At 43.7% G+C, this 22,221-nt stretch overlaps 3 protein-coding genes across 4 annotated transcripts in view; 1 reads left to right on the top strand and 2 right to left on the bottom strand.

The window, feature by feature from the left end:
* LOC134039178 (metabotropic glutamate receptor 5-like) overlaps nucleotides 1–11,125 on the bottom strand; it is a 32,308-nt gene extending 21,183 nt beyond the window's left edge. The window contains exons 1-7 of one of the 2 annotated variants that reach the window (XM_062484883.1): nucleotides 10,898–11,125; nucleotides 10,041–10,093; nucleotides 9,462–9,917; nucleotides 9,007–9,140; nucleotides 7,912–8,173; nucleotides 5,612–5,726; nucleotides 2,441–2,690 (exon numbers count right to left, since the gene is read on the bottom strand). In XM_062484883.1, coding sequence (XP_062340867.1) covers nucleotides 2,441–2,690; nucleotides 5,612–5,726; nucleotides 7,912–8,173; nucleotides 9,007–9,140; nucleotides 9,462–9,689 — 989 coding nt within the window. In that variant the 5' untranslated portion in view covers nucleotides 9,690–9,917; nucleotides 10,041–10,093; nucleotides 10,898–11,125. Of the gene's footprint in view, nucleotides 1–2,440; nucleotides 2,691–5,611; nucleotides 5,727–7,911; nucleotides 8,174–9,006; nucleotides 9,141–9,461; nucleotides 9,918–10,040; nucleotides 10,094–10,498; nucleotides 10,806–10,897 lie in introns of those variants that run through there. The other variant, XM_062484884.1, reaches the window with a different exon arrangement.
* Nucleotides 11,126–12,086: 961 nt separating this feature from the next.
* LOC134039181 (tyrosinase-like) lies at nucleotides 12,087–14,656 on the top strand. The gene is made up of 5 exons (XM_062484887.1): nucleotides 12,087–12,960; nucleotides 13,302–13,518; nucleotides 13,664–13,811; nucleotides 13,901–14,082; nucleotides 14,206–14,656. Exons 1-5 carry the CDS (start codon nucleotides 12,142–12,144, stop codon nucleotides 14,469–14,471), a joined length of 1,632 nt encoding a protein of 543 aa, XP_062340871.1. The 5' UTR covers nucleotides 12,087–12,141; the 3' UTR covers nucleotides 14,472–14,656.
* A 678-nt stretch (nucleotides 14,657–15,334) lies between these two features.
* On the bottom strand, nucleotides 15,335–21,172 carry LOC134039185 (cysteine and histidine-rich domain-containing protein 1-like). The gene is made up of 11 exons (XM_062484892.1): nucleotides 20,942–21,172; nucleotides 20,417–20,466; nucleotides 20,260–20,316; nucleotides 19,932–20,092; nucleotides 19,544–19,647; nucleotides 19,361–19,419; nucleotides 19,196–19,266; nucleotides 18,977–19,082; nucleotides 18,652–18,771; nucleotides 16,671–16,733; nucleotides 15,335–16,446 (listed from the first exon to the last, which is right to left on the bottom strand). The coding sequence occupies exons 1-11, from the start codon at nucleotides 21,003–21,005 to the stop codon at nucleotides 16,273–16,275; spliced, it is 1,029 nt and encodes a 342-aa protein (XP_062340876.1). The 5' UTR covers nucleotides 21,006–21,172; the 3' UTR covers nucleotides 15,335–16,272.
* Nucleotides 21,173–22,221: the final 1,049 nt, after the last annotated feature.

The raw sequence follows: 22,221 nt of genomic DNA, 5'->3' as shown, positions 1-22,221 counted from the left end.
CTCTGGACATAAAAGTGCTTGTACTGCAGAGCAAGCATTGTAAATCATTGCTACACTGATCAATGTCAATTAAAGCGTTTTTTCCTCAGAAGTTACATTAAGGAATGTTTGATCTGGTCAATCATTGGGTGGGAGATGGAAGATAGGTGGTGATCACAGAGGAGCTGTAATCCTCAGTGGCTGACTCGTCTGACTCGGACCTGCCATGATACCTCCCTATCTATCGTTCTTGTTCCACAGGTACTGTAGGACAGAGGCTCTGTGCTCTAAGCAACTTCCATTAAAATATAAAAGGGGAGGGTTAAGAAGGAGGCATGGAGGGAAGGAAAGGAGGCAGGAAGGAAGGATGGAAGACAGGAAGGAAGAAATGAAGAAAGGAAGGAAGGATTTGAGGTAATTCCAGGTAAACAGGATTTGAGCGCTCAGCATGAATCACTCTGGTTCAGGAACATGGTACGTACAGTAGGAAACAAGGGCTAGTGAAAACAGTCATTAACTCTGGTGCTACTGTGTGGTTTTAGAGAGAGATAATTGCAGACCTGTGTGAATGATTTGGGGGGGCTGAGAGGTTGAGCATGGCACGTTAGCTCTGTCTCACTTAATAATAGCAACAAGTGTTATCAAGTTAGACGACACTAGTATGGATCGTAAATGTGTGTGTGTCTATGCAGATTGTTTCATTCAGCATTTTTCAGAATCCGATCCACTGCTATGCACTTGTTTGGCTTGTATACACAAATACACAAGTTTCGGTTTGTGCGAGTACACACACACACATACACATACACACTTGCTAACAGCAGGGTACTGAGACCCTGACACCATTTTCTTAAATAGACAGCCTTTAAATATTCAGAACTGGCATAGATAAACAGAACTCAATCTCCCGAAGGAACAGGTCTCCTCTCTCCTCTCACACACTCAACACAATGATACACAAGCACACACACACACTCACAAAGAACAAAGTCTCTCTCCTCCAATTCTCTCAACATCAGAACAGTATATAGACATTTATTAATCAAAGAGCCAAATACATGCTTGGTATATCAACAATGGTCTTCATAGCAGTCAACCATTTGTTAACCTGGTCAACGCAGCATAAGTCCAGACCTGCAGTATCTGAGCTTGTAGCCATACGGTTAGTGTTGGATAGGCTGGCTGGGGTTGGTTATACAGTATCTTGAATTTAGTTCAAGGTCACTCCATGGTCTCTGCTGTCACATTTGAGAGATGAAAGACAGCCTACATATGTGTTTCCTAATGAGAAGAGACTTTTAGAGAGCTCCAGGGAAACGACCAAACTGGAGACCTTAAAATAAAGCGTGCCATACTGTCTGAGATTGAAACGCACAAGACAACTCTGTCTCCCTCCAATGTCTTTAATTCATTTTTTCTTCCTCTAATTTTTTTCTCTTTCTCTCTCTCTCTCCCTCCCTCCATCTCCCCCTTCCAACCCCCCTCAAACCATCCTTCACTCCAAATGAAGGTATCCTATGAATAGTATGTCATTTCTAATGGTGACAATCGCCTTGAGGAAAAATTCTCTCTCTGCTCTTAAGGAATCGGTAATTTTCCACAAAGGGGTATTTTTAGGGATGGTGCAGTATTAATCCTTCAGTATCATAATTATCTTCATAATTTCCATTTTCATCATAATATTGTTTTTCGGACACAGAGACAACATACGCACAGCTAAGAGTGAGTATGACACATTAATTTTGCATAATTTAAAGGACAGACACTGCAATGTCAAACACAAGTGCTTTGTCAATAAATTGTTTTATAGTGGCTGACCTAGCTAACCAGACACATTGCCGTACATATCTGCCAACAACAAATCTACATCAAACGTGTGTCTGCTAGACAACCTGGTAAGGAAAGGTCACGTGACCCAATTCAGCTAGTTGTCATGACGATGGTTCCACCGCAAAGTGTGACAGTTTTCTAAAGAGAGATGAAAACTTCAACAATTACCTGACAGGAAGACCTCTGCTGCAGATGAGACGGAGGGCGATGAAGGCTGACGAGACGAGGACCGGGTGAGGATGAAGATGGTGAACATGAAGGTGATGTTGAAGATGGGGTCGGTAACCATGGATACAGCCTGTTTGATGGTGCTGGAGATGTGGAGAAGGTTGAATGGTGAAAGCCCGGAGGTGAAAGAACCAGTTGGTTCTGTACACGGTAAAACACACAGCATATGTCCTGGTTGTGTGTGTGTGCGTGCATGTGAAAGCATAAACAATTTGCAAGCGTGCCTGTCTGTATGCGTCTCCGAAAGCATGTGAGGGTGAACGCCACATCGGTGTGTTTCCATGCACGGGTGCCTATGTATCCACCTCAGCCCATGCTTGTATGTCTGTGTGAGTGTGTGTGTGTGTAGACACCTCCGCCCGTGCCTGTACGTGTGCATGCGCGCCTACGTTCTTCCACCCACCTTCCCACGAGCAAGAACTCTCCAACCAGGTGGCGGCGTCTCATGGCCATCAGGATGCCTCGGACGGTCATGCCCTCACAGAAGCAGGCCACCACGCGTGCCTTGGGCAGGTGGCCGCGCAGCTTTTCCAGCAGCCTGTCGAAGCCCTGCTCGCCCGCGTTGCTGTAAATCTTGTCTGAGTGGGCGATGCAGATGCCCTCCCGGGCCGCCATGTCCTTGAAGGCCTCCATGCCGCTCTCCCCGTAGTTACCTGGGGAGGTGGGGGGGAAGGGGGAGGGGGGACAGACAGACATAAAAACAGAAAAAAACTGACAGACAAGCAGAAATGCATACATACACACACACACACATACAGACATACAGACAGGGAGACAGAGGCACACACGAGAAAAAGCCAGGTTATACTGATTGGCATACACTACTGTTTAGTATGAGAAGTCTTCTTTCTAAGGCCAATTGTTGATTATTCGATTCACCAACAAATGTCCTCACTGCTCAGCAAGAGACAGATTGATTGATGAACTGAGCAAGAGGTTTTGATTGGTGATCACATATTTTAAGGTTGTACGTTCACATTTAATTATATGTTTTGTTCACATATCAGATCACTGATTACATTAGACAACACGCATGCTTGGAAATGCAGGTGCATGTACGCTAATACATACACGTGCGCATGTAAACACACTGGTGGAATGCCAACACTTTTCCCCAGAATATGTGGTGTCCCTATTCACTAAACTGTCAGGGGTAGACTCCCCAGTTTCCATGAAAACCAGGTCACCTCGTTTCTGTTGGAAATCCATCCTCACTCTGGGGGCATGATTGGGTTTCAGTGTCTCAGTTGAAAGATACAAGGTTATATCCCTTATAGTTACACTACTTACGCCTCATTGTGTTTGTAGTGTGTATGTAGTGTGTGTGCGAGCACACACACTACATCAAACTACAAAAGCTCAGTGTTACATCCACTGTTGTGAACTGGCAGTCTGTCATCCATGATGTCATAACGCTTAGCCTTCCTGCTTGGAAAAAGGAATTATCGTGTTTATTATTTATTTCTATGTATTTTCTGTTGTATTCTCTGTATATACTTTAGTGTACTGCTGTACAAGTATATTGTATGCTGTCATTTGCATTTCTGTATTGTTACTAAGCATCAATAAAAAAAAAAGAAATAAAAAAAAGGAATTATCACCCAAACAGGATTACACTCTTATCCCGCTGGAGAGGGACTTACAAGTACTACAGACCAAATTTAAACGGCCTTAAAGGGTTACAAAATCCCAGGAATACAATGAACCAAGCTCTCTCTGTGTGTGTGTGTGTATGTGTGTGCATGCAGGTGTGTGTGGGTGCGTGTGACATGCGTATGTATTCGCACAAGCACCCACGGGAGGAGAAAAAAAGCCTTGTCTTTATTTTCTTGTAAAAAGCTTTTCTGAGAAGATGCTAACATTGGCATTTTAGTCATGTGTTCAACAAACACATCCCTGTTGCTGGGGATGAAACAATCCTGCCTAGAACAGCCACCCTTGTGACACACCTGAGGTGGTCACAAGTTACCTACCAAGAGGGTCAGAGGGTCAAAACCCACTACGTCCATCCCCAGAACGTTGTAGCAATACAGAAGGGATTACCCAGCGTGTTCCTAGTCTTGTTCTTAATCCTGTTTAAACCAGACTGTTAATTTCTGTCAGAGTGACAATCGTCTGATCTTGAAAATCCAATTCAAATACATAACAATGTTATTTCCCCCCGCCTGAATTTGGTTCACAGTTATAGTGTGCAGGCGCCTGTTAATTACTGTAAATGCCTTTCCTTTGAGCACTATATCACCTACCATGGGATTTAATTATCTTTTCTCCATTGATCACTTACTGGGGAGTGTGTGTGTGAGAGAGAGACAGACAGAGACAGAGAGAGAGACAGAGATGTACAAAAAAAGTAAGAAAAGTCTCTGCTTTCTACCTGAAAGCCTGTTCAGGAAACAAAAACCTTAAACACTCTCTCTATTGAACAGCCTGATAAACAAGGCAGACAGTGACCAGTTACTGAGTCCTTATCCTCAACCCTAAATACCTCTTCTCACCTCAGTTCTCTATCTGGTGCACTTGTCCTCATTTTTACTGTGCAGTGTGTGTGTCTGTGTGTGTGTGTCATTGTGTAGGTCTGTGAGCAGTATGTCATTAGGCCACTGTGCCAGCAGTGTGTAAGTGTGTTTGCCTGTGTGTGTGTGCCTGTGTGTGTGTGCCTGTGTGTGTGTGTGTGTGTGTGTGTATGAAGTCAAAATGCCACAAAAATGGATGTCAGTGTTACAGACAGCTTGTCACTCTGCGCATAACATAATATTCACATACTGTACATTGAAGGGAATATAAAATGTGTGTGAGGGGTTCTGGTACATGGACAGTGTAGATGAAATTGACTTTCTATATGACGTTTTTTTGAGAGCTGTGGATTATCAGATTTCCAAGGGATGTGGGCACACACACACACACACATACATGTGGAAACAGTTTAACACACAACATACAGCCTTAAAGATTGTCAGTCTCATATCAATTTTCCTTGTCCACACAATGCTAATGTGAGAACTAGATCATACACACAAACATGCAAGATTTCAATCTCTAATGCTTTTTTCCATTTCTAATGATAGAATCTGGTCTCCATTGTGACACAACATAAATATACATACTGGTGCATAATTGCTATGCACTGCTAGGGTACTACTGTAGTACCTAACATCGTTGTGAACTGCCAATATAGAGGAGATATGTGTTACTGTTGGATAGCTAAAAATAGCAGAACACCGGAAAACTCTGTTGGATATCTTTGTGTGTTGGTGGCAACATTTCATTCCAGAAGCAGGGAACAAACCGTGGCACCTGTTTTCATGCTGAGGCAGAGAGAGTTGCAGAGACATACACACACACACACACCCATATACACACACACCCACACAACACACCCAGACACACACACACAGCCTGACACACACACACCGAGACTCATACAACACAGCCAGACACACACAGACACACACACAACACAGTCAGACACACGCACACACATATACACCCACTAACACACACGACACACTCACACTCTGAGGAAAACAGCCTACTCCTGCGTGGTGACAGGGAGGAGAAGAAGTAGTGCTCTCACCCTCGGTGTGGATGGCAGACACGTAGCTCCAGTTGTACCTCTTCACGATGTCCACCATGGCTCTGGCCTGCTGGGCGTCCGAGGGCACCACCCGCATGAAGTACTTATACAGGCTCTATAGTACAGAAACACAGGAACTGAAACACATGTGAAGGCGTGTCTGCCTGCGTGCCTGTACATCTCTCTTGGTGCGTGTATGTAACATTGTATCTGTATCTGTTTGTGTGTAGGTGTGTGTGTTGGTGTGTGTGGTTATATGTATGTATGATTGTATATATGTCTGTGTGTGTATGCGTATATGTGTGTATGTGGTTTTATGTATGTAAGATTGTATGTACATCTGTCTGTGTGTAGGTGTGTGTGTTTGTGTATGTGGTTATATGTATGTATGATTGTATGTCTGTGTGTGTAAATGTATATGTGTATGTCTGTGTGTGTGTGTATGCGTACATGTGTGTGTATGTGGTTTTCTGTATGTAATATTGTATGTACATCTGTCTGTGTGTAGGTGTTTGTGTGTGTGGTTATATGTATGTACAGTGGCGGCTGGGAAGTCCCCGCAAGGCGGGGGCCCCCCATGCCCTAAGGGCCCCGTCCTGCATATCAAAAAACAGACTAGGCCTATATAAAAAAAATATATTTAAAAAAACAAGGAAAACACTTTGAGGGCGCTCCTTGAGAGCCCCAAGTTTCAACTGCCAGGTAAAGGAATTCCGTAATGTAGGCAACGTAACAGATCTAAATAGGCTCAATCGTCTCAAAATCCCTGAATCTGGCAACAATGGCTTTTGCGTATCTTACGTGCCTTTTGCGCCATTACGCCTATTGAACGCGCACATTTAAAAAATGCTAATCATTAGGCTACGTTCTGCTAGATGACGGTAGAGGCATGAGTAAAAGAAAATATGCACGCGGTGCTCAAAAGCGCAGCAGAATATTGTCTGAACAAGCTCGAGCAAAACACCCGAAGATTACACACTTATTTAGACCAGCCAGAGAGGAATATTATCAACACGAAACACTACCGCAGCCGCAGGTAGGTATAGTAGCAGCAGCACGTCTCACCAGCAACCAACAATAAATATACTTGCTTAGCCTACTTATTGGCAAGAATAAATGTTTTCCTTTCCTCCATTGATTGTGTTATTTCGGCGATGCTATCCTTGGTGCTTAACTATCAGAAGGCTAGTGTTGTATTTGGTTTTGAACAATGACAAATGTGTGGCGGCCTGCGGAAACCCTTCACATCGTGAACATTTGGGTCTTTCTAGGTATTATACATTTTTGGAAACTACAAACTATCCTGAATACAAATCTGTTTAAATCACTCAGATATCTTTATCACAACTGAAGTTACATAATTTTAAAGTTGACCTGTGTCAATAAAGTGATAAGCGAGAAAATTGCATTCCACTCCGTTTCATTCTAATTCTGTGGCGAATATGGAAAGCAAATCCATTTGTTCGTAATCACGTTGTGAATGTAAATGTCAGTTTAAGTATAGGCTACATTAATAACTTCTCAGCAAGTTATTTTTAAGTTTAACAGCCTGACTTCATTGATCAGTTGTTTGGGGCTGCTGCAGCACTCAAAAGAGCAAGCAAACTGAGCATTTGATTTGAAATGGCTTGGAAATCTTGCTAGCTGACATGTCCGAAAAACGTTGAAATTAACAGTTTTTCAGAAGCAACAATACTTTTTGTACATTACAATGAAGTTTAGGGTGTTTACTATAGAAAACATCAAAAATCTAAATTTTGACAGAAAACAATTGTCGATCTTTTATGGCTTATAGCCAACAATGAGCGGCCGCGACATCCGACGGGTTTCCGCAGGACGCCACACAAATAGGCTGTTATTGTGCTTTTGTTATTTAAAAAAAAGTTTAAAAATAGGACATAGGTTATATTTAAAGGTAGACAGCAATGTATAAGATAGGATGGAGATACATTTTGAGTGCATTTACATTTACATTTTAGTCATTTAGCAGACGCTCTTATCCAGAGCGACTTACAGTAAGTACAGGGACATTCCCCCGAGGCAAGTAGGGTGAAGTGCCTTGCCCAAGGACACAACGTCAGTTGGCATGACCGGGAATCAAACTGGCAACCTTCGGATTACTAGCCCGATTCCCTCACCGCTCAGCCACCTGACTCCCCTGAGTGGATTTAGGGGAGGGGCCTAGGGTTCCGACTTTGCAGGGGGGGGGGGGGGTCTCTGCAAAGTCCCGGCCGCCACTGTGTATGTATGACTGTACATAAGTGTGTATGTGTGTGTGTCTACAGTGGTCTAAGCCCCACCTTATCACTGAGGTCCATGCTGGTGGCAGAGTAGGCTATCTGGGGGATATTGAACAGCTGGAGAAGGTTCTGGACCTGAATGGCCACTGAGCTGGACCCTGGTCCAATCAGCCCCACGATGGGCTTCTTCCCCCGGACCAGCGACTGGCCATCCTCCCCTGTGCACTTCCCCAGGCTCTCCTCCTCCTCGTTAGACACCAGAGTGTCCCGGATGAACTCGATGCTCTGCTCCAGGGCCACAGCTGAGTGCCAACAAGAGTCCCTGGCCAAAACAACAACAGCCATTTACACCCAGCCATTTTTTAGCAGTGGGGGCAGGTCTGTCCGAACAACAACAACAACCCGCCCCCCAGGCGTAACGAAGTTCACTATATTTCGGAGCAGGTTAATGTAATAGTCTAATAGCTAATGTAATATTGCACATATTTTCGTCTCATTTCCCCTAAAGCAATAAAGTTAGGCTACTTAAAGACACCCTTCCACTCATAAAGTATGTTCTAAATGGCATAAATGCAGCCAATTAATAATTGCCGTAACAACTTATTGTAAATGGTCAGTAGCCTAGCCTATCGATTAAGGTAGGCCACTCTAAAGCACATGTACACTGTCTGCTTAATTTGATCTTGACATATAGGCTAAGCATTCTGTAACAAATAATAACAATAAACCCACTATTAATTACATTATCTTAATGCAGTGTAACTACTTCAGCATAATAATGCACCTAAAATACAAACGTGAGCAAGGGCGTTCAGCAATCGCTATTGAATCAACAGACGTGCAATTTAGCTAGCAGGTGAAGAATACAAACAACGAAAATCACCAGTTAACTTAATTTAAATTTGCAAGAACTATAGACTAATACAATAACAGGCTTAAATGAACTGACAACATAAGTTATACGACTTACAGTTCTCAAGGACGCACAGTGGCGCGTGCCTATTGCATGTCTATTCTCCGACATGCACTCTAACAATCACTGCTGATAGACTGCCTTTTGTACAGCCCTATTTCTCAGAAATTTTGCCGTGGTGTGCCGCCACAGCAAAATCAACATAGAGGAAACACTGAGTGGGGAGGAGGGCAGCTGTGTACCTGATCTCACAGCCCAGGGTGATGTTGGGGAGGATGTGAGGGTCAGCGTTGATGAGGTCCAGGGTGTGCATCATGGCCTCCACCCTCTGGATGCCGTACTGCTCACGCACGGCACCGCATTTCCGCTCGTGGACCTAGGACACACACACAGTGTATACATCTGCACAAGCAATCTTTCTCGTTATTACTTTCTCTCTCCCTTTCTTGCACAAGTGTATTGCTTACACTGATGTAAACACACACTTGTACACATCTGCATGTGCAATCTTTCTCCCTCTCTCCCTCCCTCACAAATGAATGTGCTTACATTGATACAAACACATACACACACACAGCTATATGCATGCACAAAAGCATTCTTTCACCCTCTCTCTCTGACTATCTCCCCCTTTCTTACTCAAATGCCTTGATTACACTGATGTAAACACATACACACAGACGGTGCTGCACCTTACCTTGTCGGCAGGGGGCTGGTGGTGGACCGAGAACAGAGCACCTATGATGATGTCACCAGGGATGTGAGCCAGAACTCTTCTCTCATTGGACTGGGCTTTGACCCAAACACCACCTCTGTCTTGGAGCAAGTTCAGATATGCTCCTAGTAACACAAATGCCTGCAGCACCCACACACACCACCCTCCTCCTCTTCCTATCCCCCCATCCCTCCTCCTGCCCTCTCCCATTCTCCTTCTGCTCAGGGATGTGACTGGGATGGATCGGTCGATTGAGGCATGATTCTGTCAAAGCCAGAGTTGTGGGTTCAGTTTCCAGAGATCTAGATACACAAGTGGAGGTCTCTAAAAAGACTTCTGTTGTGCTGAGGAACAACAATAATGTGTGAGAGGCACACTTTCTAATGTAGGCGCTGTCAAAACCTGGGAGTGTGTTGGGTCACAGATTGCTTCATGTATCTGGGAGAAGACAGGGAAACATTTAGTTAGCCCAACTCTAAACTTAAGCCATATTATATAGTGACATGAACCAAACGTATCTATTGTTGTAGAATATGACTCATCCAAATAGTCCTCAATTACCAAAGACAAAACATAGCGAAACCAAAATCTTCTGTCAGCTCCCCCAATGTCATCTGGAACGTAAATACAAATGACTTTCATCACAGAAGAATACAACGTGAATTAGTAACTGATAGATTGTTTTCAGAGATTCTAAGATTACGACAGATAACTGGCCTGGACGTTAAACGAATAAGAAAAACACCGTAGAGACTTTCTATAAAGACGGACATTTAACGATACTCGCTGCCCATGGTTTTGAAAGATAAAAGCTGCAGATGTAGCTTACCTCAGTAACCACTCCTCGGTAATATGAATGTGGACACGTTAATCATTATAAACTTTATCATTTTATTTTAACAGCTGTCCTATTTTAATAATAGCAGAAACCCCAAGATCTAAGCATCCGTCATAACAATGGTGTGCACGAGTTTTAAAAGATACTTCAAGAGATCTCTGACAATAATAGCATTTATTACCTGTTGTACTGAGGAAAATTAGTAAACTTTACCATTTCCGTATTATATTGCTTCTCCCACTGGATTAAAACGATCGCTTTGTTAACCCCTTCGCGTGGTACCTTTCAAAAACTATTCTTTTCTTGAAATGATTGGATGAAGTTACACCTAATCCATCGACAAACGGCTGCAGGGATAATTAAAGCTTTTCTGTTGAGAGTTGATGGAGCCTGTTTTCTTATGGGATGACTGATATCTGACGCAGTTACAAGTATTAAACCCACATGAACGCTTGGAACCGTTTTACGCACTGCATGGAGAGCCGTGATATCCTCTGTCGGTGTCTCCGTAAGGTTATAACTTAGTAGCCAAAACCCAGAAAGTTGATACTCCAGGCTTCTCTCAAAATGTAACACTGACCTGTGCCGAGTTCAACGATAGTCTGTCCAATATGCAAAAGAAAGTCGATGTGTAGCCTAATCTTGAAATCAGGGTAGCCTATTTACGAATTCATAGAATCTTGAGGTGAAAGTGAAACCGTTTCACGTTGGTTTAGAATTTTGAGAAAATTATAGAGGTTGCCTATTGCCTATATCCCCACCTCAACGATTATAGAGAGATGATGCGAATATCACGACCCATGGTTAATCCACGTTTTACCATGGCAACAACGGGGAGATTGAGGGGGTTGAACACGCGATAGCTGCAGGCGCTTATATACACGATAACGCGCTCCAAATCTTCTTGATAGCTTGATTGTAGCACCACCTTATGGTTTGACCAAATAGCCTACAGCAAATGCTTGGGGGCATTTGTGTTTTAAACGACAAGCTTGAAAATCTGTGTAACAAACTTTTGTAGTTGAACTAAATGTAATTGTTATTTCATAGGCTATCGAGGCCAACAAAGTGTCCTTTTTGTTCTAAACATGTGGTAGTAGATAACGCACTTGGAGAACAAAAGATCCAGTGCGGTCGGCAATCCAGAGGGATCCTGTGACGTGCATTCCCAAGGCTAGGCATGCAGTCTGCCGCGCTTTAATCCACATACCACATCGTGACATATAGGCCTACTGCAGGCCTGTAGGCATACGAAGTTATTTTAAAGGTCCCTGCACGAGGTGATCTTAGTCCTCAAACATAATGATTTAAAATCTTCAAACTAAAATATATTACATTGTATAATTAGAATTAATGCGCTAATACTTGATAGTATTGATTCCAAAGGGGTTGTATTCCCACATAAGTCAAACAGGGATGACATTTACATGCCCCCATCCTTTCTAGAATAACTAAAGTTGAACTGATCATTCATTGTTTGTTCTGAAGTCGCAGAAAATTCATATTATACGCCAATCGGATTCCTCGTTGTGCCATGATCTGCGCACGAGAATAAACTAAACAAATAGCGTGTCCAACACTAAAAACCAGAGTGTAATTTGACAGGATTGATAGGATGCACGACCAATTTCAGTTAGTTTTCTGAACCAGCCAGCCATAAAATAAGCTTCACCCCGGGGTTATGAGACATGTGACTAGCCAGTGGAGGGAGGGTGACTGGGGGAGGAAGAAAAGTAAAACTTAGAGGAAACAGGGTCTGAGGAAAACTTTCAACGCAAGTCTGTTACTAGTCGTGCACAAGGCTGTTGGTGGCCTTTGGTGACTATGTGGCCTTTGATACTGATCATCTTCATCTTACATCTTGGGCCTTCCTTTCAGCAGTTTCCCCGGTTGTGCGCCACACAGGAGGCCCTGCGCTCAAAGGAGTGTTGCCCCGTCTGGGAGGGAGACGGCTCGGCTTGTGGAGCCAGCTCTGGCCGCGGGTTCTGTCAAGACGTTGAGGTCTCAGACCTGCCCAATGGGCCGCAGTATCCCTTCTCAGGGCTGGACGACAGGGAGAAGTGGCCTTTGGTCTTCTACAACCGGACCTGCCAGTGTGCAAGTAATTTCATGGGGTTTAATTGCGGGGACTGCACGTTTGGTTATTTTGGTGTTAATTGCAACGAGAGAAGGGAGTCGCTAAGAAGGAACATTTTTCATCTGTCGGCGGCCGAGAAGCAGAAATTAATATCTTATCTTAACCTGGCCAAGAACACCAACAGTACGGATTACGTGATCCTCACGGGCACTTACCAAGACATGGCCAACGGCTCTAACCCTATGTTTGCCGACGTGTCGGTGTATGATGTGTTTGTGTGGATGCATTACTATGTTTCGAGGAACATGTTGATGGGTCCTGGTAATGTGTGGACCAATGTAGATTTTGCCCACTGGGCCCCTGGATTTCTCCCTTGGCACCGTGTTTACCTGCTCCATTGGGAGCACGACATCAGGAAACTGACCGGAGACTCGAGTTTCTCTATTCCGTACTGGGATTGGAGAGATGCGCGCGGCTGCGATGTATGCACCAATGACTTGATGGGCGACCGGAGTCCACGAGACCCAAACCTTCTTAGCCCAGCATCTGTCTTCTCCTCCTGGAAGGTAAAACATGTGTGCTAATTTCTTACCTTTACAAGTAGCCTATTACTCATTCAATATATCAATATACACGCGTGCTCTCTCTCTCTCTCTCTCTCTCTCTCTCTCTCTCTCTCTCTCTCTCTCTCTCTCTCTCTCTCTCTCTCTCTCTCTCTCTCTCTCTCTCTCTCTCTCTCTCTCTCTCTCTCTCTCTCTCTCTCTCTCTCTCTCTCTCTCTCTCTCTCTCTCTCTCTCTCTCTCTCACACACACACACACAAATTCATAAAAAACATAAGAACATTTTCTGGCCATGACACCAAGACATCCCCAGGAAGTAAGGATGCGTGTGTGGGCTGGTCTGCAGGTGTTGTGTTCTCGAGCAGCAGACTACAATAGCAGGGGGGTGCTGTGTGACGGCACTGTGGAGGGGCCACTGCTTCGAAACCCTGGGAACCACAACCGAAACATCGTCGAGCGTTTACCGACCACGGCAGAGGTGGAGTTCACGGTCAACCTACCAGATTATGACACGGGAGCAATGGACCGCACCGCCAACATGAGTTTCAGAAACACCCTGGAAGGTACTGGAACCCCTGAACTTCGCAATACTACATCTGCCCCATGTAGGAAATGACCAAACTAGATGATTTTCCACAGGAAAAGCATTGCCGTTTAGTGTGTTCTTTTAGGTGTGTTTGATTTAAAACTCCTCCAATGGTTTTGCAGGTTTTGGGAACCCTCAGACAGGTGTGGCAGGCAGTGTTCGCATGGGCATGCATGCTTCCCTCCATGTCTTCATGAACGGATCCATGTCTTCTGTGCAGGGCTCTGCCAATGACCCCATATTCTTGCTGCACCATGCTTTTGTAGACAGGTAGGGGCCATGTGCATGCACACACACACACTACTTCTCATTTTAACCACACTCACACATACTAAGACTCCCATCTCTGATGTCCTCAGTATCTATGAGCGTTGGCTGAGGAGGCATCGTCCAAATCCGATCCATTACCCGGAGTTCAACACTCCGATTGGCCACAACAGAGAGTACCACATGGTACCCTTCCTGCCTCTCCACAGGAACAGAGACTTCTTCATCTCCAGCAAGGACCTGGGCTACGAATATTCCTACCTGCTGGGTTCCAGTGAGTATGGTTTAAATGGCTCATGCCCACAACAAATACTTCAAAATAAGAGCCGACTTTTCCCTGTCATCTTCTGGCCTCTGCCCTCCCCATCTCCTCATTTTTCCTTTCACTCCTTCACAGACCAGCGACTTGTGGAGTCCATGGGCCCCTATCTGGAGCAGGTTCGAGAAGCGTGGCCCTGGATGTTTGGGGCTGGGCTTCTAGGGGCCCTTATTGCCATGACCGTGGCTGCGGTGACCTTGACTGCGGCTAGGTTATGTCATGGTTTGTTTAGGCAACGTGAAGGGAAGAGCTGGAGAATGTTCCCCCTCCCTGAGAGACAACCCCTCATCATCAGCTCTGACTCAGAGAGTTCTACCTACCAAAATTACAGGACTGCAATGTGAAGACAACAGCACTCCAACTGTTGGTGGGAAACTTGGGGACACTCTTGGACACAAAGGTCCTTAACCACGGTACATATCACCCTCACCTCCTTACCAGCCCCAACTGAACAAATTACGATTTCCAGTGCTGCACTGTCATTTCAAATAGTCTGCAGTATTATTTCAACCACCACTTCATTTTATTACATTTACATTTAGTTATTTAGCAGACGCTCTTATCCAGAGCGACTTACAGTAAGTACAGGGACATTCCCCCCAAGGCAAGTAGGGTGAAGTGCCTTGCCCAAGGACACAACGTCATATGGCACGGCCGGGAATCAAACTGGCAACCTTCAGATTACTAGCACGATTCCCTAACCGCTCAGCCACCTGACTTACTTTCTATCCTGATGAAAAGGTTAGGAGAAAATATAAGAGGATGAAACACTTCTCTGCCACTATGTAGGCTGCCAGAGCACATCTGGAGGAGCATGGACTAGTTCTCATTCCAAGCAGTCAATAACTAATAGGCTCTTCCAGACACCCCGCTGTTAATACAATCCTCAAACTCCTGACCATCACAGAAGGAAGCCAAAACTAGGCTAGATAAGAGGTATTCTTTGTATTGGGTTGATGGTCTACAGTGAAAGGCAGAGGAATTTCTCAATGTCCCTTACAATGAATTTTGGATGATACTGTGTCGTAATTAAACATTTGTCTCTGAAACTGTGTGTTCTCATTGAACTTTCGACCATGTACTAAATAAAATATTTAGCGATGAACTGAGAAAAAAGTGTAGTAATGGAAAAATAAAAGTCCACAGCAGAAGAGGGTTTGGGGGAAAAACTATACAATCATTTTCAAAATGTAAACATCAAAACACATGACTTGTAAAAATTTTATTTTTGGTAGAGAATGTTTCCTGACTAATTACAGCCTTGTCGTCTCCCATATTTTTTTTAATTCAGCTGGTGGGAAACAGCGCGCACACATTCCAAGCACATACATTAAAATGGACAATCAATGCAAATGTAATTCACAAGAATTAAACCATGCTGACAAAGTCCTTCAAGGACATGTATTTGAAGTGCAGTTGGAATGCCACGTTAATCCCATTGGAAGGTATGAATATGCACAACCAAGTTTTTACCTTGTCCATGCTTTGACAAAAGGTGTTTTTTGACACCGTCTGAACACAGGCATCCTAGGCATTTGTGAATGGTGATTAGAAATGACACATGGGAGCTGCATCAATCTACTGTTATACAACAGCTATTCAGTTGTCACAACAATTCATGCAAACGAAAGAACTGGAAAACATATGGAACATAAAACGGTGGAATGGAAAATGACTTATTGGAAAGAATGAAGCAGCTCAAACTCAAGGTGCCAAGGGTATCCTTAACACCTGCGGTTCTAACTACAGCACATAGCAGATGGTTTTTGCTTCCATGTTAAGAGTTGATGCGATTGGTCCATTGGGGATGGTGTGGACGTGATCCAGAAGTAGGGGTAGACTACAGAGAAGTCCTAATTCAGAGATGTCAACCTCAGCGCCAACCACTCAAGACTAGATCTGATTGGAATTTTAATTACAGCCCCCGCTTTACCCCATGATACAGATGTATACTAGTATCCAGAAAATATGGACTAAGACGTCAATATGGATATTCTACAGGAGAGTCTGACAAAGCTAGGACATCACTGCAGTGAGAAACAGAGAGAGAGAGACGTCAGAAAAACATTCTTGTAGAGCTGGGGGGTTTAAAGTGACAAGTCAAACACGGTAGATACAGTACATATTTGTTAATGTGCATTGTTGTTATTCATCGTCGCACTCCTCCTCGTCCTCGCTCTCTTCCCTCTCCTTCTCCTTGGGGGGGCTGCGGGGGGGAGGTAGGTCAAGGCGGCCCCAGGTCATTGGCTCGGATTTTTTCATGGTTATCTCAACCTTAGCCGCCATCATGTTGACTATGCTCTTGCTCACATCAATCACCTAGGGAATGGGGAGGCGGAGAAGAGAAGACATACTTATGAACAAAACAACAGAGAATGAGACACTGAGAATGCCTTTGGGAACCAGAAATATGGAGGTCAGCATTCAAACTACTACAATATACACTATATTTCCTTATATATTTGTCTGTTGCAACAAACAATGTATACCAATAGTTTTCATAATTCAATACTGTATGGGAAGGTATTTCAGTTGCTACTCACCCCCCATAAACTAATGTTCTTCTCAAACTCCTTCTCACCCTCAAACATAATGTGGATGTTGAGCTGGAAAAGACAAACTGTTTTAGTTGTAAACAGCGACAATCATCAACATCATAATCTGCTAGAACAGTTTCTCCAAAAGATGATTCTCAAACACCACCTAGGTTCTCAAAACAATGCTGTAGATTTTTTTTAAGATTCCAAAACTGGAAAATTCTTGCTAGGTTCCTATTGTAGCCTTCAGAAATAGCAAGCAAATGAGGAAGAGAGCTCTTCTCCTTGTGGTCTCCTCATGTAAACCTGGTTCAGGGCTGTACACTAACCTTTTCCACTGGTGGCACTTGCGCTACTAACTTTTTCAGTTAATGGCGCAAAACATGATTTGGTCGCACAAATTATTTATAGTAAGCCACTCTGGATAATAATGAACAACAATTAACCTGTATTGCATACAGATGTGCTTTAATGTACTTTAAAGGTCCCATGGCATGAAAATGTCACTTTATGAGGTTATTTAACATTAATGAGTTCCCCTAGCCTGCCTTTGGTCCCACTGTGGCTAGAAATTTCGATAGGTGTAAACCAAGCCCTGGGTATTTTTCTCTGCCTTTGAGAAAATTAAAGCTCAAATGCTCCGATCTGAAAATCTTCCCCTTATGTCGTCATAAGGGGAAAGGTTACCTCCCCTTTCTCTGCTTTGCTCGCACAGAGAATTTGGCCCACCAATGAGAAAACGAGCTACGACCGTGCAAGCGCGATATTGTTTTTTCTTCGAGAGACATCATGGCTTGCAACGGCAGTTAGACCCGCTCTCCTCCTCATAGCATTTAAAGCTACAGACACAGAAATGGCACGTCCTGAGGAAAGCTCATTGTGGTACTGCTCGTAGTGGCTGTAATTCTGCACCAAGGCTGAATTTCGGGAATGAGACTTCATATAGAGTATTAGGGGACCACTAAGGCCTATATAAAAGCATCCATGAAGTTTGCATTATGAAGTGCAAAATGAATTTATTGTAGATTTCAACATACTATGGTTGGGGCACAGATGGGCAGACTCCTGAACTCTTAAGGAAATGCAGTCGGGAGTGCTGCTGCGTTACGGGATATGTAGGCCTACCTGTGTCTACACTTCACGTGCTTCATACCGTCATTGTGAAGCTTCAATGTTTCATGTTTGAATTGTTTTGACGCTGTTACAAATTTGGACAGTCCTGCAATTAAAGGCCCACAGAATTTAAAGTACACACAGTGCATTGCTCCATCTTGGTACATTAACCATTGCCGCCACCGTCAGTATTGCCAGTATTGCCAGTATTGCCATGGCAATACTACATTTGAAACAAGTATTGCCTCATTTGCCTAGCAATACTACTTTTTCGCAGACCTTATGAGATTTATTTAATTTAGAAGACTTAAGTAAACTGTAATGACAACCACATTTGATGTAGTTAGGAATCTGAAGCGATACAAAACATTAGACTTTTCAATAGGCTACACGTTGCGCCGGCGAAAAAGTTTGGCAATACTACTTATACTCTGGTGATGGCACCCATGACCACTGGTATTCTTCGAGCCACTGGTGTCGAAATTCATATGTCCGTATCATTCTCACTCACATGATCCGTACATGGCGAATTGTCCGCTTCATTTTAACACGTCAGATTGAGTAGCCTATGCGATTGCTGCATGCGTCTTGACGAGAGGTTGATTTTCTTTTTTCCGGGAGGGGGGCAGGGGGTTGCGGGGCTAAAGCCAACTTGATGTGTTGAATGCTCAGAGCACGTTTTAAAACATATTCTTAAAAATACACATTACTGTTTTAACAAATGCTCATAATAAATCATAGCATATTGCCTAAAACCTAAGGTGAGAACAAAAATAATCAGTGATACATTTGCGACCCATTAAAAATTACGGTCGCAATGGCATTTCAAAAGGTTGCAAATGCGACCATTTCGGTCGCAGTGTAGTGCCCTCACCATGGTGCTGTTTGCCTCCACGTAGCTCATCTCTGGGATGGAGTTCTTGGCGTAGATGGAGATGATGACCTGACCTCCTGTCTGGTGCCAGTCAAACCGGCAGGGAACCGCCGTCTTACCCTGAATTGGGGGGGGGGGGGGGGGGGGGGGGGCAGACAAACACTACATGAGCAAAGACCTCTCCGCTTACGTGTATAGTAAGTCATCCAGCAATATTTTCTCTATAATATTTGGCTGCAAAATAAGCAGTAGTAAGCATTAGACAGTTACACAGCTGAATGAGGACATGCATCTTTATCCAGAATATTTGACAGAACACACACACCGTGTCTTCCTTCTTCCAGATATGTGTTCCCTTAGTGCAGCCTTCCTGGGAGAGGAAGGTGTTGAAGTCTGAGGTTTTCCTCTTACAGCAACTCCAATATTTCATCCTAGGGTGGTGGAGGAGGGGGGGTATACACATGAATAATTTGGACTTTCAGCTCTCGTCCACGTCTCTGAGGGAACGTCAGTCCTAAGAGGCTGATATAGAGCTAACACTGACCCTTCGTGGAAGATGGGAACTCCAGCATGGTACATGCAGACCTCTTCGTTGCTGGCGGGACCGTCAAAGTTCTGAGAAGCAAACGCAATCCCGAATGTATGGTTACCCACAAAGCAGCAGTCGAGCTACACTCACAAGCACAACATCAGCGTCTTGTGACAGTACCTTGGTACAACCTCCATTTTTACAGGATGTTCCAATCTTGACTTCATCTCCATCCTCCTCTGAGGGAAAAAAAAAAGAGATTTAAATATATATTTAGACTGAAAGAAAATCATGACTATGAAGGGGTGTGTGTGATGAAGGGGTGTGTGTGGTGGGGAGGTGTGTGTGTGTGTGTACTGTCACCTTTCATCTCAGTGGCATTATTCTCAGATAGCTTCAGTTTCTCCAGAGCTTGCTTGAGGGAGGCAGAGATCTTCTGTTGCATTCTCACCACCGGCTCATTTGCACTGGAACAGCCGAAGAACACAGGACAGTACATGAATCAACATTAACCACACAGTCAAAAACTCCTCACCAGGTAACAAACACAACATACTGTAAGAAAGCAAAGGGAATGGCCCACCCAGTTTAAGTAAGACAACAAAACAAGCCTTCACAAGCCTTTATGCACGACCATTCTACCACCAATGTGTTTCTGTATACATTAGCAAAGAACTGTTTCTGGTTTTCCACAAGTCTGCAGTATCTGACATTTGAATTTATTTAACGCAGCCAAGAAAAACAAATCTACCTTGGTCTGCATATGGACTCCAGAGGCTTAGGTGCAGAAATGATAAACTCATTGAATTTTGGTTTCAGGTCATCAGCGTGATTCTTGTCGACTGATGTTTTCACCTCTGGCTTTACTGGTTCCGGGGGTTTCTCCTTGTTGTGTGGGCCTTTCGTACAGCCCTAGGATAAGACATCACAATACATTATATGATAAGGTACCAAAAGAGAGGACACGACAGGTAAACTGGAAAGAAAAACATTGTTTGAAGGGCAACAATTTCAACAACACATCCTATATGTTGAGTAAATGTGCATGGCTCTGCAGGATGGCAACAGCCTTTACGTACCACTATGTTGAGAAAGTCTGAGAAATCTGTCGTCCGTCTTTTACAACACGACCAACCCTGGAGAAAAAATGACCGGTAACTTACTTTGAAAAATTAGTCAGACTGACAATTACACTTACGTACTGAACCACTTTTAAAAGTTGCCATTTTCATTTACCTTCAAAGCATCATGAAATACCGGCACTCCTGGATGATAGGTACATGCATCTGGGAACGAGACAAATGTGTATAATTTAACATACCTCTGGTTGATGACCTCTGCTGACAAACACAACTTATGCTCTCGTTTGCATTACCTAACTAGCTTTTTGTAGCCAACTATGCTGGCGTAAGCTTTTGAAAACTAACAAAGTAACTTACTAGCTACTACTTTTTTGAACAAGCAAGCAAGTTGCAACACTAGCAGCAAGCAAGGGAATTTTAAAGAAGATCCCCCAAGATCATGTGCTACTACACGATTTGAACTATCATGTAGCTACATGTACATCATTGTACTACACAGCATAGACAAAACCTCTAGAACCAACTAGCCAAGTTTTTGTCAATCACAGAAAAATGCAGCTAGCTAGTTAGCTAACCATTCCTACGAGGTAGATAGACATTTCTAGACCTGCACAAACGAATGGCTACTAGTACAGACGGGAAAGATAGCAAGGTAGCTAGACTAAGTTAGTTAGCTCACCATCAGGGTTCTTGTCTAGGTCAAAGCGTTGCCCGCATCCTTTGTTGTAACACAAAACCGACATAGTACTAGCTTGCTAGCTAACCAATAACAAACAGAAATAGAATTTAAAACGATTAACTTATAAAGATAAAAAAAATGTTACATCAGAATTGCCGAAAGACGAGACAAAAAATCATGCTAGCAATTCACAGCAGGATGGTCCCTGCAAGACAATCATTTCCGGTTGACGTCATTAAATAATTTCAAAATAAAGGTCACCAGTCCACATGCACTTTATAAATCGCTATGGGATCAATCAAGTATCAATTCATATTATAATGCCAGAAATATATGTCTGTGTGGCTCGATCATCTCGCAAACCAGGCACTGTACAAAGTTGAAATATGATAGATGTATTGCTCAGAGGACCCAAGGACATGCAGTGAAGCGTTGGAATTTGTTTAGACTAACACAACTAGAGAGGATACAATTTCCTCAAATTCGGAAATTGTAGGGTGTGCTTGCTTGCGTCGGCTGCAGGTCGGTCTGTCCCAGTTTTTCCCTTCTAGTAATATTTTCAAGCATTTAGCCTACTCATATTGCAGAATTCATTAAAGGGGTCATTGATTGCAAAACCGATTTTACCTCGTCATAGTTGAATAACGACAGTTCGGTGGGTAAAATGGACATTCAGTGAACCTCAAAGTCCATTGACACCTCTTTCCTATCTAAATCTCACAACTTGAAACTTCAGCTGTAAAACGATCGGTTTTGAAAAAGCTGTATTTGTGACATCACAAATATAGCATCCCCTTTGTCACGCCCCAGAATTTACATACAGACCAGCCCTCTGGTGTTCTGGCCCAGGATCTCAAACAGTTTAGCTGCGCGCTGCTCTGTGTACTTCCACGCGAACAACAAAGGAGAAAGTTTGAAAGTGTTTAAGGCAGTGATTCTTAACCAAACTTGGGCCGCCAGCGCCCCCTAGAGGGCCGCAAAAAACTTTCAGTTTTGCACCTGTGGGCCGCAAGGGCCGCGAGACTGCGTGCAGTTTTCGACCATGTGGAGGCGGTAAAGCAATCAGTTGTTTAATAAGCGCCAATACACAGAGAAGAAATTGAGAAGTTTTTAAAAAGAAAAAATGAAGACGAACGTCCTGCCGACTCCCCCACCCAAAAGACAAAGTTTTTGCGGAAATACAATCTCGACTTCATTAAATACGGTTTCGTAAATGGAGGAACAGAGGCAGTGCCAAAAGCCCAGTGTGTGGAGTGTGGGCTAATGTTGTCCAACGAAGC

The sequence above is a fragment of the Osmerus eperlanus genome, chromosome 19 (assembly GCF_963692335.1).
Source record: "Osmerus eperlanus chromosome 19, fOsmEpe2.1, whole genome shotgun sequence".
Classification (NCBI taxonomy): Eukaryota; Metazoa; Chordata; class Actinopteri; order Osmeriformes; family Osmeridae; genus Osmerus; species Osmerus eperlanus.
This window is presented reverse-complemented; position numbering and strand designations above follow the sequence as displayed.

Coding starts and splice junctions, on each gene's coding strand:
- LOC134039185 (XM_062484892.1), bottom strand. CDS start 21,005: ATGTCGGTTTTGTGTTACAACAAAGGATGCGGGCAACGCTTTGACCTA. Junction 19,648..19,931: donor GAGTCCATATGCAGACCAAG/GTAGATTTGTTT, acceptor CGGCTGTTCCAG/TGCAAATGAGCCGGTGGTGA. Junction 19,267..19,360: donor AAAATGGAGGTTGTACCAAG/GTACTGTCACAA, acceptor TTTGCTTCTCAG/AACTTTGACGGTCCCGCCAG.
- LOC134039181 (XM_062484887.1), top strand. CDS start 12,142: ATGTGGCCTTTGATACTGATCATCTTCATCTTACATCTTGGGCCTTCC. Junction 12,961..13,301: donor CTGTCTTCTCCTCCTGGAAG/GTAAAACATGTG, acceptor GCTGGTCTGCAG/GTGTTGTGTTCTCGAGCAGC. Junction 14,083..14,205: donor TTCCTACCTGCTGGGTTCCA/GTGAGTATGGTT, acceptor ACTCCTTCACAG/ACCAGCGACTTGTGGAGTCC.